Source organism: Vulpes lagopus, chromosome 5 (assembly GCF_018345385.1).
Source record: "Vulpes lagopus strain Blue_001 chromosome 5, ASM1834538v1, whole genome shotgun sequence".
NCBI lineage: Eukaryota > Metazoa > Chordata > Mammalia > Carnivora > Canidae > Vulpes > Vulpes lagopus.
In genome coordinates this window covers 102,221,349-102,237,137 of record NC_054828.1, presented here as the reverse complement: position 1 = coordinate 102,237,137, position 15,789 = coordinate 102,221,349, and the positions used below count along the sequence as shown (strand labels likewise).

The following is a 15,789-nucleotide window of genomic DNA, read 5'->3' as shown; positions in this document are numbered from 1 at the left end:
AGCCAAGTCACTACTTTAGAGTATTGAAAAAATGAAAATCATATTTCCATCAACTTCCTATTTTCTTCTCAGTGGTAAACACAAGGAATGTATTTAATTTAAATAAGAGAGAGGTGATAATTTATTAATGCTTTTATAAAAAGAGCAAACTGGGATGCCTGGGTGGCTCAGTGGTTGAGCGTCTGCCTTTGGCTCAGGGTGGGATCTGGTCCTGAGATCGAGTCCCGCACCAGGCTTCCTGCATGGAGCCTGCTTCTCCCTCTGCCTACTGTCTCTGCCTCTCTCTGTGTGTCTCTCATGAATAAATAAATAACATCTTTAAAAGAAAAAGAGCAAACTTTATTTTCCATCATGTTGGATGATACTGGCTTGATTCATACTGTTATCATTCCTATTAATGTTTTATAATATAATATGGGACATATAAAAGATATTGCAATTAAAAATTTTTTTTATTCCAATGGAGAAGAAAATTACAGATTTAAAAATCAAGTTTAATATCAAAAAAAGTAACACATAAAAGTTTCTATATTTAGAAAAATCTGATTGTTTAAACATCAACCTTGTGATGACTACAATATACTTTATATCAACCTCTGAAAACCTCTGTTCAAAGCTGTAGCTTCTGCTCAGAAATAGTGCAGGCAGGGCAGAACTTTTCATGTTCCAGCAGAATACAAAGTTTAAGAGTCCTTTAGTATAAATATTCATTCATTGGCCTTGGTCAGCACTTTTAGCTCCTAGAGTATAAAGCTGGAGCTCACTACTCAGAACCTGAGTCCAGCAGCCACACCTTGTGTCCTCAGGGGAGTTTGTTTCCTTGGAATTCTGTGGCCCTATTAAGATCCTAAAACAACCACCTTCACTGTTATGCAGCTGCCGTAAAAGGATTTGAACCTGGCAAGCCTGCTAGAGTCCAAAAGAGTGGGACTTCCTATATTTGTATATGAATGCATCTGTCCTTCCAAGGCTAACTTTGTAGCATTCTACTGGCACTAAGGAGCCAAATGGTAGCATTTTGTCTAAGCCCTCCTGGTTACTGGCTTCAGATGAAGATGACACTGTCTCTGGTATGCTAGTTTTTTCTCCTGGATTCAAGCACTTTTCGATTCCAAGTTCATCTGTGGTCATTCTAAGGTCGGAATTCAAAGGGATGCTGCTCTGTTCACAATTTTGAAGGCGCCTGTGGTGATCTTCGCTGAGCAACAACACAATGGTTCCACCAACGTGGAGCACTCTGAGGAAAAATGGTAATTGGTATGAGTATTTCTTTCTTTTTAGACAACAAACAATCCCACTTTATTTAAAATATTTGGTGTTTTTAATTTGAAATTTAATTTTATCTATTTAAACACAAGGATTTTGATAATTAGGTAGTATCTTCCATAATGCATATTCATTATAGTAATTACAGAATCACTAGCACAAATCTGCTTTAATTATCTATTTTTACTCTACTTAAAAGGCAAGCCTCAAAGTAATTCATAGTCACATTCTAATAAGTGATTGTACAAAGGAAAAGACAAATGAAAGAATCCTAAAGAATCAGCATATATTAAAGGTAGTAGGATGGTAGCAGAAGAAAATCACCAGAAGGACTGAGAAAAGGAACAAGGGAAGGACAACAGGGAAGACCAGGAAAAGAAGGGAAGACCCTGAGATGCAATCACTTGAGCAAATTCTGCAGAGCACGTCTGCGCTCTGAGTTGCTGAAGATATTCCTGAAAGGAGGAGAGAGGCAAGTAAATTCAAGAGGGTGGCAAATGCCACCATCCAGGGAAAATCCCAGGTGCCCTGGGAAGGCATTAGGTGAGTCCTGAACCTGTGCTTCGAGATAAGGACAAGCAGGAATGAGGCAAGCCAAGTGACAGTGAGGGCCCAGAGCACTGGCAAGGAACTGGAGGCAGAAAGGCAGCAGACAGGAAGAAGTGAGGAGGAGGCACTGAAAGGAATTCAGCAGGAGGGTGAGTCAGAGGGGACAAGGGGAGGGAAGCAAAGAGCGCTGTTTGAAGGTGCTGAGGGACCTAGGGAACAGGGCAGGGTAAATGCCCATCCATGGTTGGACAGACAGCCTGGAGGCCAGGAGAAGCCCAGGGCTCCAGGAAGAGATTTCAGACTTTCAACAGGACACAGCAGGTAAAGCCACAATGGTGGAGGATCTCACGGTGTGTGTGTGGTGGTGGTGGCAGTACCAAGTGAGAAGAGAGAGGGGGCCAAGGTACAGAGACTTCATGTTTAAGGCAGGAGGGAGGAGGAAGGGTCCCTGAATCATACTGCTAAGAGAGAGTCTGGACAGTAGTGACGGCAGGGAAGTCAAAGGTGTACACTTTCCAGAGGGAGTGGTCTCAACAGTGTCTAATGCTGCAGGACTAACAAGTGGCTCGGATTACGAGGAGTCATTAGTGAACCCAGGCACAGCAATCTTAGTAGAGGACAGGAGCAAATGTTGCTACCAGAATCTAAGGAGACTGGAAGGTGAGGAGTAGAGATGTCAAGCATAGACTATTCTTTCAATAAGTTTGGTTGTAAAGGTAAGGAAATAGGGTGACAGCTCAAGGGCTGAGAGTTACAGGGAATCTCTCCCACACCTGACAAAGATGTCAGGAATGCAAGTAGCTTTCCCTCATCTAAACAATCAATGTCAAGACAAGTTAATCTCTAAATTACACTGTAGTATGCTACACCGACTATATAAAACCTCAAACGATATAAAAAGTAAAAAATCAAACCACAAAGGCTGTGGGCAGGTGTCAAGAAGACATGGTCATGAAAGTTCAAATATGTACACTTTTTTTTTTTTAAAGATTTTATTTATTTGAGAAAGAGAGAGAGCATGAAAGCGAGCATGAGTGGAGATAGGGAGCAGAGGGAGATGGAGCAGCAGATTCCCTGCTGAGCAGGGAGCCCGACGCGGGGCTCCATCCCAGGACCCTGAGACCATGACTACTAAGCCAAAGGCAGATGCTTAACCAACAGAGCCACCCAGGTCCCCAAATACATACACTTTCAACTGATCCTACTGAGGCCTTCAAATTAGGGGGGAAATCTTGACTATCTTCTGGAAAGTTCCAGGCTAAATGTAAGTCATTACTCACATGTATTAGTATTTCACCATGAGCTGAGTTGGCTTCATAGTATGGCTGATGACTTGCCTAGTTAGGCACAAAGGCTGTGGTTATTAACTCTGGCTGCATAACAGAATTAGCCTGGAAGTGGTGAAGAAATACATCAACGTTCTACTCCAGGCCAATTAGATTGGAGCCTTGTAGGGGAGGGGTAGAGAATGAGTGTCAGTGTTTTTCAAAAGCTCCTGAAATGATTTTAATATCACTTAAGTCAAGGTTGCAAAATCTGCTTGAGGGAAATGTGTTATCAGGCAGAAGGGAGTACAGGAGCTCTGGAAATGTCTGAATTATAGGTGTTGCCCACAAAGAGATCTTACATAATATGTTAAGGGTGATGTGACTGTGTGGCAGGAGAAGTTGCTCAGAAGTGAAATAATCCAAAAGAAGTGTGGAGCATCCTAGTTGGGCTTACACTTCATGTCAAGCTTTAATTCTCCTTAAGGAATGCCAGCCTTGACACTGAATTTTTTCCACCCAAAACCTATGGCTCATTTTTTCTAGTGGTGACATTATTTAGATACATAAGGCTCCTGAACATTTATATTGTATTGTTCTACCAAATGCCCAACGGAGACATTTAACAAATTGACCTCTTCATCCTATCTTTTGTTCTTCCATATGTTCTAGGTTCTCTCCTTTACCAGCTTAAGTGATCAGAAAAATACATATTCAGCCCTCACTGAGGCTCTCAAAGAAATACTTTGAGTTCTATTCCCTGAGGCAGACCTTAGAAACTACGACATGGATAATACTTCTGCATCTTCATTTTAAAATCAGCAGTGTTGTAACCTCTCTTGTGTTACTGAACGTTCCCTATGAGGCTTCTGCCATGTGGCTCAGCAGCTGTGATCTTGAGGAAAAGTTCATCTTTCCGGGTCCCAGTTTCCCATCTGTAAAGTGTCTGGGATCAACACATAGGAGGCAGGGTTCTTGTGAGGTTTAGAAGTAAATACATAAATTACCTACCTTGGTGATTAAAATATACGTCACTATTTCAGATACTCAAATTTCAGGTAAGAATTAAAAATTGGAATCTTTTTCAGAATAAAACTTATTCTAGTGCAAGATGATACAGGATAACTACTTATTTCAATTATAAGCTTCTGGTTTGAAAACTCAAAATTAAGCTACAAAAGCTCTGGGAAATTACTAAAATGCAATCAAATCTTAACTGAGGAACTTGGATGTATTTTGCTTATATGCTCAATAATGCAAAAATTATAAAAGTAAACTCAACAACTTACCTCTCCATTTCTTGTAGAATGCTTTTGATGTCCTTCCTTAACTTAAACTTTTTCCCAAATGGAATGTCAGAAATAATAATATCGACACTCTCTGAGGGCAGTGGCAATTCTGGAATACAGAAATCAGAGAATCCTGTTACATTAAGTTGAGATATTTATAACTTAAATATGAGAAAACTGAATATTCAGAATTATTTTTGCATATTAAATAAAATTTGGGGTTGCTAACACTGTGTCCAAGAAACTACAAGTTTCCAAAAGGGTTTTCACTAAAAAAATAAATGATAAAGTTGTTATATTCTGTTTTTTGAAAATTGGTTTTTCTGTTATGATAAAATGACATAAATTAAGCAGAATCTTAAATTAATCAGAAAATTGAACTCTCTAAACATATTACATGACTAGAAAGTTGCCAGATCCAAGAAGAAATACATTAAATTTGTTTAGAAGAATTTTCTACAAATTATATCCTATAACTTTCATTTCCCTCTTCATATAAAATTTTGTGTGTGTAGATCTCTTTGCTTTTAAGGGAGATGATCTTAGCTTTCACTGAAATTTTAAAGGACACCCAAAAGTTAAGAACATCTACTTAAGACCTAAGACCAGAGAAGAGGCTAAACAAATCAACAAAATGAATATTATCACTAAACAAAATTAAATACAGTGTTTGATTAAATCTAATTTTTTTCTCTTTACATTTCTCAGAAATTAGATTATCAGAAGGTAATACACATAATCTTAACTTCAACATTTTCTTAGTATACTTTTCATTTTCTCCTTATTTTATTTCCTACCCACCATGTAAATTAGATATTCATAAGGTCGATATCCCAACTTTCATTTTGAATAGCATCTAATTCTGTAAAAATATTAAAATTAAAATAATCTTTACTAATTTGAATAGCATGTAAATTTTTGTTGGCTGGAAATTTAAAACCAAAGCAAAAAGTCCCATTACCTGGGAAAGTCTAATGAACACTTACTTGATAAGCTCTCCTAGTTCTAACCCTTGCTTGAGATTAGTAGAAGAAAGAATAAGTTGTTAGAAAAAGTCTCAGGGTAATATTCTTTTAAAGTCAGGCAGGAATTATTTTTCTGAGTAGTATATTTTCATAAAGATTTATTTATTTATTTTAGAGAGGGCGTGGCACACTGGGAGAGGGAGTCAGGATCTCAAGCAGACTCTGCTGAGCATGAAGCCTGATGTGGGGCTTGATCTCATGACCCTGAGATCATGATCTGAGCCAAAACCAAGAGTCAATTATTCATTCAACCAACTGTGCTACCCAGGTACAGTTCATATTCTATCATATCCAAAATCATATTCTATCATATCCAAATCATATTCTAATTTCATGCATTTAGTTTAACGGTGTTGATATAGGACATGTACATTTAAATACTGTTTCTATACTTTTTGCTGAACTACTCAAGGCAATGTACAGTGAAGGCAATCATGGTTATCGGATGTTTTATACATGAGAAACCACACAGTAGTTTACTCTCGAGTTTGAGCCCATGCCTTTCTTTTGTGCACTCTCTCTCCCTCTCTCTCTCTCTCTCACAGACACACACATATTAGCTGCCCAATTTGTTCAGGTTTGGTAACATTTTTTTTTCTTTGTCAGTCTCTATTTTTGTTTGCAACTTTCCTACTCTGTATTATATAATTGGCTGAACTGCTTAAAATAATTTTAGAAGTTGAGGGAGGGAACAAAGTTAACAAAATAATCTTTTCAAAAAGTTCTGGAACTAAGCAATGCTATCTTCTAATAGAACATAAAATAAGCCGTTGTTGATGTATGTGAGAGGGCAGGCAAGCCCTGGTATCAGACAGCTGGTATTTGACTCTGCTACTAACTAGGGCGGGGCTCTGGGAAACTATTACGTTAGTTTCCTCGTCCGTAACGTAGGGTAAGAGTACCTATCTCAGAAGTTTACAAGTGAGATCATTTACAGAAAGCATTTAGAACAGTGCCTGGCACAGAGTGAGCACTCAATAACAGCTCTTCTTGTGGTTATTCTGTACAATGTCCTCTCTGGGTGTATGGGCAGATGACAGCCAGGTAGAGACCAGTGGCCAGAATCCTTCAACGTAGCTCTGCAGAACAGTGCTCCCTTATCCCGGCTCCTCAAAGGCCATGCAGGGCAACTGCTTCCAGGTGGGCCTCTTTCCTACTCTTCCTCCAGCACTGGTTCTCAGAGCAGCAGTATCTCCTGAGCAGCAGCATCAGGAGTTACCACCAGCAGCAGTATCTCCTGGGAACTACAAATGCAAATCCTTGCCTCCTTCATCCCAAATCTACTATGTAGTATGTATCAGAATCAACTGAAGGGCTGGTAAAATACAGCCTGTTGGCCCCACCTCCAGAGTTTCTGATGAGGAAATTCCTGAAATCATGAGCACCTGACCCATAATTTTCAACACTGTAAAATCTTTTAAACTATTAAATGCTTTGAGCTGCCTGTGAACAAAGAGTTTGCCTGTAACTAAGGAGATAAAATTCTGAAATAGAAGCATAGCTCGAAACAAATATGTAAAAATCATCTCTTATTTACAACTCTACAGGATGATTCAAGAACATCATGTTAAAAAAATTTAACATGCTGATAAGTCTTGAACAAAAGAACCGCTCTATTTCTTTTTTTTTTTTTTTTTTAATTAACTTTTATTGGTGTTTAATTTACCAACATACAGAAAAACACCCAGTGCTCATCCCGTCAAGTGTCCACCTCAGTGCCCGTCACCCATTCCCCTCCAACACCCGCCCTCCTCCCCTTCCACCACCCCTAGTTCGTTTCCCCGAGTTAGGAGTCTTTATGTTCTGTCTCCCTTCCTGATATTTCCCAACATTTCTTTTCCCTTCCTTTATATTCCCTTTCACTATTATTCATATTCCCCAAATGAATGAGAACATACACTGTTTGTCCTTCTCCGATTGACTTATTTCACTCAGCATAATACCCTCCAGTTCCATCCACGTTGAAGCAAATGGTGGGTATTTGTCGTTTCTAATTGCTGAGTAATATTCCATTGTATACATAAACCACATCTTCTTTATCCATTCATCTTTCGATGGACACCGAGGCTCCTTCCACAGTTTGGCTATTGTGGCCATTGCTGATAGAAACATCGGGGTGCAGGTGTCCCGACGTTTCATTGCATCTGAATCTTTGGGGTAAATCCCCAACAGTGCAATTGCTGGGTCGTAGGGCAGGTCTATTTTTAACTCTTTGAGGAACCTCCACACAGTTTTCCAGAGTGGCTGCACCAGTTCACATTCCCACCAACAGTGTAAGAGGGTTCCCTTTTCTCCGCATCCTCTCCAACATTTGTTGTTTCCTGCCTTGTTAATTTTCCCCATTCTCCCTGGTGTGAGGTGAACCGCTCTATTTCTCCCTCCTTCCAGGAGAAAAATGGGTAAGAACTACTTAAAACTCAGGATTATGGCTCTGATATATTTTCCTCCAATAGGTTTCAAGAGCCTTTAAGGTATCTTTTTGTGCATATTTAGACAAATGACTAAATAAACTGAGGTCTTCTACAAAATTGCACATACTCTTCCTGTTTCTTTCCTCATACTTCCTACTGTTCAATGTTCTTTCTACTGTGTAGGTTTATACATTTGTATTCTGTCCTTGATCTGTAACTCTCATAGTTGTTAAAAATCGGTTGTATTTTTAAGTTGATTCAGTCCTCATGACCAATCACTGTCTTGGCTTTCTCTATTCTTGTTGGTTTTTCTCTTAGATATTTGGATTTTATTAGAAATTTTCCCCTGAAGGGCTATTTAGTGAAATGTTGCCTGAACTTTTTTTTTTTGAGACTTTTATTTTATTTTTAGAGAGAGAGTAAGAAAGTATGTTAATGAGGGGTGGGGGGCGGGGGAGAGGAAGAGAATATCAAACAGACTCTGTGCTGAAGTGTGGTGCCCCATGTAGAATTTGATCTCACCATCCTGAGATCATGACCTGAGCTGAAACTGAGAGCCGGACTCTTAACCAGCTGGGCCCACCCAGGCACCTTGCCTGAACTTTTTTATATTTGAAAATGTCTTTGTACTAAAATGACATCTTAGATGGGTATATTTTTTGGAGTCACACTTGGCGTCAGTAACCTTGTAAACAGCCACTATTCTATTGACTATACTTACTTAAACTGCTCTATAACTTCCTGTTTCTTTCCATTGTGGCCAAATTTTGAAGTTTATTGTATGAGATTATGCCCTTTCTTTGGTTGCTACTGCTGATTTCTTTCCTTCTATTTTTACTATTCCTTGCAGAAGGATACAAATCCTTCAGTAAAGTTTCACTCTGTTATCTTCATCCAGAAGCTCATAATTAGTTTTAAATATGCAAAGTATAGTTTGGCATCTGGAAGTGGTCACCTTTTAATTTATAGTCCAAACAGGAACATTTTCAAGAACAAGATGATTAGGAATAAAATTACATATTTTTTGAAATATTTATTTTCTGACAAATTGGTTTATTATTATAGTGGACCAAAAAATAGTATCTGGGCACACTGAAATAAGAAAACCCACAAACTTTTAAGATATTAACATCAAAATTAACAAGTAAAATGATTTTTTGTGGTCTGTAATCTTACACTGATTAGATTCTTGGATGTATCAGTCTCTAATCCCATATCATTATCGATATTTTTCTGAAGAATGTAGTATTTGTTTTTAATACGGACTTCAAATTTTTTTTCATAAAATTGCCTGCTATTCTTCAAAGTTTCACTTTTATGACTAATAAACTCTCTGTAGACCCTAATATTTTTATTTGAGAAAGTGTTTTCTTTATAGGTTCTTTTTTTTTTTTTTTTTTAAATTTTTTTTTTTTTAATTTTTATTTATTTATGATAGTCACAGAGAGACAGAGAGAGAGGCAGAGACATAGGCAGAGGGAGAAACAGGCTCCATGCACCGGGAGCCTGATGTGGGATTCGATCCCGGGTCTCCAGGATCGCGCCCTGGGCCAAAGGCAAGCGCCAAACCACTGCGCCACCCAGGGATCCCTTCTTTATAGGTTCTAAGGTAACAGAGCCATAGTTTCTAAAGTAACAGGAGAGCTCAGAGAAAATTCTAAGTGAAGGATACTCTTAATTCTGTCTCTTTCATAGGGAAAGTTTAATATTTCAGCCCCCAGTTCAATCTCTCCATTTAGAGAGCCTTTGACAAACATTTTCACAACACAAAACTCAAGTAAATTGTCTCTATTATTCTTTTAATTGGTTTACCAATGTAGAGGCTGCAGAATCTAAGCCCTTCTCAATTTGATTCCATTCTATTCTAGAATATACGCTTATCCAATCAAAGAAAGCCATTAGAAGATTCTTCCTATAAGATATCCAAGGTGTATTCATAGCATTTAAAAATTAAATTTTCTGCATGATTGACCTCTCACTGTTTCAATTTGTTCATTTCTTCCTTGGTGTTCTTAGCGATTTTAATGTCCTCCTGTTGCCAGCTTTATTTTCCATAACTGCAATTCATCAAAAGTTGCAGAAACTTATGTTTTTGGGCACTACATTTGCAAAATTCTTTGATTGTAGATTTCCAATGGATTTTGTAAAAAATGCAACCACAATGAGCCTACTGGTTTATTTTTAAAAACTTTATAGGACCATTGTAGAATACTTTGGCTGACCCACAAAGTAATTCCTTGAAGGCTTAAATATTTTTAAAACTAGCTGATGATGGGCAAGGAAATAAAATGTGTTTTGTTATGTTGAAATTTTTTTTTCTTTTGCAACCATCTTCATTACAAATAATTTGCAGGTCAGTTATCACCTGTATATTTAAAAAATGGTTTTTGAAAAGTTTATTATTTTCATAACCTAAGTTTCTATTTCATTTATCATCAGTGCTTGTTTGAAGGTAATTATGAATTCTGTGGGTAGCATACCAAATTCCAAGTACATTTCTGCTTCACAGATTTCTTTAGTAGAGTATTAGTTACCACTAAATACTGCATAAACAGACACGTGCAGTTCTGAGCAGAATTTACTATAGCACTACAATTATGAAAGACATCATCTTTGACAGAAAAAACTTCCTAAATTTCCAAGAACTGAGAAAAAGAAAAGCTAAACCATTATTGGAACAGATTTAATGGGTTTTCTTTTTGAAACATTTGATAATACTGAAACAAAATTGGCAACATTTAACTCTGCAAAGGTCTTCTACTAATGGAATCAACATATTAATAGCTATGGCTCCATTTTGTTTATGTACATAAGAAAACTTGGTATTGAAAATGAGAATTAATTTAGAATAATCATTTGATCTAAATGAAAAGTCATGCTTCACAGAGTGATAGTTAAATGCATTTTCTTTAGCTGCATTTGATAAATAGCTGTCTTTGGGCTCAGTCTCCTTAAAATAACTATGTTTTAGAATAAATGTTAGATGCTCCTATAAACAGATCTGTTTCATTTGATAAGTGGGATCATCATGGTCCTCACAGTGATGATAAATGTCAACAAACATTTCGCTTGAGTAATGTGTTCATCAGCTTTCTTTAGAAATGGAAACTGTGTTAACTTTCTCATTAAACATGTGCTTTTAAAAACTTATTACTACTGAGTTTGTTATACAAGTGTTATCAAATAATAAGGATTGATACCATACAATAAACTGTAAAGCCACTGAACCAAAAAACACTCAACTGTCTGTGGTAAGCTTCTTATTCCCTATTTCCACATATTCCAGGTATAACTAACCCATCACTTCCCACTTTTCCTTCTGATTCCCCAAATGGGCAGCCCAGCAGCTTCATGAATCTTACATAATATGGCATGGGCCACAAGACATGTAGCTGGAACACCAGGCCAACAAGAGCAGGATAGGTATTGGAGGAAAACTTACAGTGTTATGAAAGAAAATGCAACCACCACATTATGGGCAGCTGATGCGTGTATTGCAAAAAGCATGCCTTACTCCTACAAGAGTTGAAATGAAGGACATCTGAGAACAAAGCACAAGCAATAAGCTTGTTATAAACTCTCACCGAAGTGATATGTGGCAGACTATATAATGTCTAGTTGGAAGGAATGAAAATATTCCTTTTTTCACCTGTCAACAATTCTGTCATTTTAATTAACTTATACATGTGTTTCTTTTGCTGAAATCTGTATGTATTACAGCTCTCTATCTTATCCTAGGAATGTACATATACCTGTAGATTAACAAAAAACAAAGCCTAACCAATGACTAATTAGTTCCTAAGATAGCCTGTAACATAACATTCATTTGGTTCCAAAATTTCATGATAATTAAAACTTAGGAATAAACACATGTAATTTCTGCATATTAAAGGATCATCTCCTTTTATACCAGTAGAAAGTTACAAAGTAAACTTCACTAAAAAAGTAGAAAAAATAGTCATTAAAGTACACAAAGAGAACAAAGATAGTGATTCTGTAGAAACAAACAATGATGAAAGTATTACCAACTTCCTAGACATACCCATGTTTACAGAGGTCTTTAATTATGCTGTGTGTTAGGCAATAGACTCAATGTGTGTATGTGATAAATCCCTATCACAGGCTCTATGAAGTAGCGATTATTTTCATACTCTAGATGATGAAACACAGAGGTCCAGGATTTTGGTGAAGGCCATACACTGGACAAACAATGATGGAGCCAGGATTTATACTAGGTCTGTTTGACTCTGAAGTCTATGTGCTCTTACTATAGTAAAAAAGGGGTGGGATCTCTACATCTGTCAATGTTGAATAAGAGACTGATTCATGGGTCTCAACATTCTAAATTGTGTTTATGATTAAAGCTTTTAAAGGTGAAACCAAATTAGTGAAGAAAATAAACATCTGGACCTAGCTACAATGTCCACCTCTAAAGTAGAGAAGTATAATGAAGGGCTAATTATTAAATAGTTAAGATGGGGCCCCATGTACACAAAGTCTAAATGGTTCCATCTAGACTGAAAATTTTAAAACGTTAGGATGATGAAGAAATTTAAAATAGATGGTTTATTGTTTCCTCCAGAAAGTTACCCTGAAAACAATTCACAAAAGAAAAATCTACAAATAACATAGTGAAATATATTTTATCTCAATTGTAACTAAAGAAAAGTAAGTTTGAAAAATGTATCAAATTTATAGTTTTAAAGACTGCAATAAGATGATGCTATGAGCCTCAACAACAGTTTAGTGAAACATGTCCTGATGGCTGCTGCTGGCCTGGGGTAACCTAGCTTCTATTCTTGAGTACTCTGTTCACCCCCACGCCTCTCTCCCTTCTCTATCTATACTCATTCCCTAGGTGATCTGGGTTTAAATGTCACCTATACTGATGATGCCTCACCTCTCCCCTAAACTCCAGATTTGGGCATGGGGCTACTAACTTACCACCTTCTTCACTGGTGCCTAATGATCACATGGAACTTGACAGGCTCCAAAACTCTAACTTGCTCCCCAGCAGTTCTCCCCAACTTAGTGACGGCAACCCCACTTCCAGCTGCTCAAGCCAGGAAGCTGAGTCATTCTTGCTCTCTTCCTCACATGCCACATTCAATCCACCAACAGATCCTGCTCGTTCTACCTTCAAAAAGTATGCATCAGACCTCTCAACACCTCCATGAATAGCACTTTGGCCCAAGTCACCTCATTTCATACTGGATTATTGCAATAGCCTGTAACTGGTTTCTTTGTGTCCTGTCTCCATCCTCCCTGCTATAGTCTATTCTTAACATGGCAGTTAGAATGATCCTTCCTTTCTTTGGCCACTTGGAGCCATAGAGAACCTTTTGTTTTCAACACTTAAGAAAGAAAAAACAACAATTGAGCCCCTTGCTTATTTTTAAAGTAAAATCTTTGGAAGATGTCCCCCACCTGAAGAAAGATAAAAATGTAGTTGGAAGAGTGGCAGAGGCCAGACAGCTCGGTACTTCCTTCCTGACACCTCTGAGGCACTCTGGAGATTATAAAGGGTTTGAAAATCCATTACTCTGCAACAATTGATGAAACCATTCCAGTCTTCTTGAAAGTACCCCCAAAACAGCTTTCTGAAAGAAATTAGAATTCATGAAAGCTGATTTCAGCCTCATCATTCATCGGTTTCCTCTAGAAATTTGTCTTATGCATAAAGTCCAATTAAAAGCTTTGACAGAAAGGTTGAAAAAATAGTTGTTGGCAGCAAACAACTATGAGATTCAACAATACAACGTCTTCTTTCAGGCTGTTTTATTATGTTTTTATGCATAAGTTATCCTAATATTTTCTTGAATTCTACTACTTTTCCTCTACAATAAAAGTTTTTGAAACAATATTTTGTTCCTACAGATTAAAGGTTAAACACTGGGACCAACTACTGAGTATTCACCCTGTGTCAAGAGAATACCATTTTCTTAGCTGGCAATTGAATGTGCTCGTTTTTAAGGGAGAAAGATGTATTATGGAAAAAGGAAAGAAATAAAGAATGTGAGACTTGTCTAAAACAGTCTAAATACTATGAGTCTTAGGGAAATATGATTTTGATTGGAGAGGGCACAGTTGATTTCTTGTCGTCTGTCACTGCTGATCCCCCATCAGTAAAAAGGGAGTATCGGTTTTCCTCTACCTCACTGGGGGACCAACTGTTCTGGTCCCCCTTAAACTGTTCTCCTCCTTAAACTGGCTTTCAAGTTTAAGCATTGGAAGTGCTTGTTTAACAAACAGGTCTGGTTGGTTACCTTATTCCTATGTATCACAGGAACACTGTCCAATGTGAGGCAGGGGAAAGGTAAGATAATTCACATTTCAGTTTATCTGGAAGAAATCCAGAGTTTTGTTATTTTTATTGTATGGTCTTCTTTATTTTATGCCTGTATTAAGTGGTCCCTGGTTATGATGTGAGAAATGGTTCAGAGACAACAAACTCATCTCAAAAAGGTACTTTCACTTAAATGCTTAGGGAGACCAAATAAAGGTTGTTATTAATAATGAATCTTTTGAAAAATAAGTTATAATTAAGGATCAGGCCCACAGGTATAAGGTATAAAAAATTCAACCTTTATATATGTATGGAAAGTGAATTTTGTTTACTATTATGATTCTAAATATATTTACATATGTTCATTTTCCCAAATGTTCGCATTTTTAGTATCTTACCTATAACAGAGACTTTTAGTAACTCAATTTTATCCTTTAGGCCTGCAGCTTTCAGATTGTCACATGCACCTAATAACTGGGAGTCACTGGCATCAGCACCTACATAATATACATCCTATGAGGAAAGAAATTCATATTTTAAGTGTAAATAAAACTATTGGCATTTTACGTAGTTAAGAAAACCTACTTGCTTCTTCTCAAATAATGAAAATGAATTTAATAGATTTGTTAATTCACTTTAAAACAAATTTATAGTATTTTTAAAAAATGATATTCAATGGCAAAAAATTAGAATTGTTAATTTTTACAAACTATGTTTTACAATAACAAATGTCCAAAGAATTTGTGAATTAGCATAATCTGTCATGACTAATCACTGAAATTGTTCACATTTTTCTAAACTTGTCATATTATTTTAAGAAACACAGCAATTTAATTAACCCTTCATAATCTATTTTGACAACAATAAATAGCAACTCATATAATCAAAGCTAATAGTCCTAAAAAGACAATCTACTTGTAAATAACGGGGAATTGAATATACATCTAATGATTAAAGTAAATATATTGCTTGGTTCGTCAAACTGTAGAACTTACTGGCCATTCTTTAGCAGCTTCCAAAAGTATTGTTCCAAGTCCACACATCGGATCTAAAACAAATGCACCAGCCTACAGACAGAAATATTGATTTGGTGTTATTCAGCCTATCATAAATATGTATTATAAAAGAAATCTAAAACTCAAGGAATCAACATTTCAAGAGTAATGATTGCTTTTTGCACTTTATTAGGAATTTCAGGTGGCTAAAGCCATAAAGTTCATAAGGCAGGTGTATGAACATTAGGAAAGTTTCTGGTGTGGCTAAATTGCAGTGAGTGAGAGAGAAAATGTGGTGTCCACATTAGAGGTAGCTAGGTGAGTCGGTCAAGATGCACTAGGTTATGCTGCATGTAATAACAATCCCTAAATTTTAAAGGTTGAAAAATACACAGCTCATGCTACATTCCTCACAGATGGGCATCTGGTGCTTCTGCTTCTTACTCTGGAAGCCAAACTCATGAAGTGGTCACCATCCAGAGCATTGCCATTACTGTGGCACAGGGGAAAAAAGCATGACGAATTATATACTAGCTCTTAAAGATGCCATCCAGAAGTGAGACACATTACTTCCACTGACATTTAACTCGCTAAAGTATGTTAGTCACATGACACCCATAAATTGAAGGGGCCAGGAAAGTGTAATCCTACCTGTGTCTGGGAAAAGAGGAAATTTGGAGAAAAAACTATTCCTATTATGGAG

General features: G+C 37.0%; 1 protein-coding gene across 3 annotated transcripts in view; it reads right to left on the bottom strand.

The window, feature by feature from the left end:
• Positions 1-357: 357 nt before the first annotated feature.
• Positions 358-15,789, bottom strand: part of THUMPD2 (THUMP domain containing 2) — a 38,462-nt gene continuing 23,030 nt past the window's right edge. For 2 of the 3 annotated variants that reach the window (XM_041757187.1, XM_041757189.1), the window contains 4 exons: positions 15,087-15,158; positions 14,490-14,604; positions 4,370-4,478; positions 358-1,237 (listed from right to left, as the gene is read on the bottom strand). In XM_041757187.1, coding sequence (XP_041613121.1) covers positions 910-1,237; positions 4,370-4,478; positions 14,490-14,604; positions 15,087-15,158 — 624 coding nt within the window. In that variant the 3' untranslated portion in view covers positions 358-909. The remainder of the gene's footprint in view (positions 1,238-4,369; positions 4,479-14,489; positions 14,605-15,086; positions 15,159-15,789) is intronic. The other variant, XM_041757188.1, reaches the window with a different exon arrangement.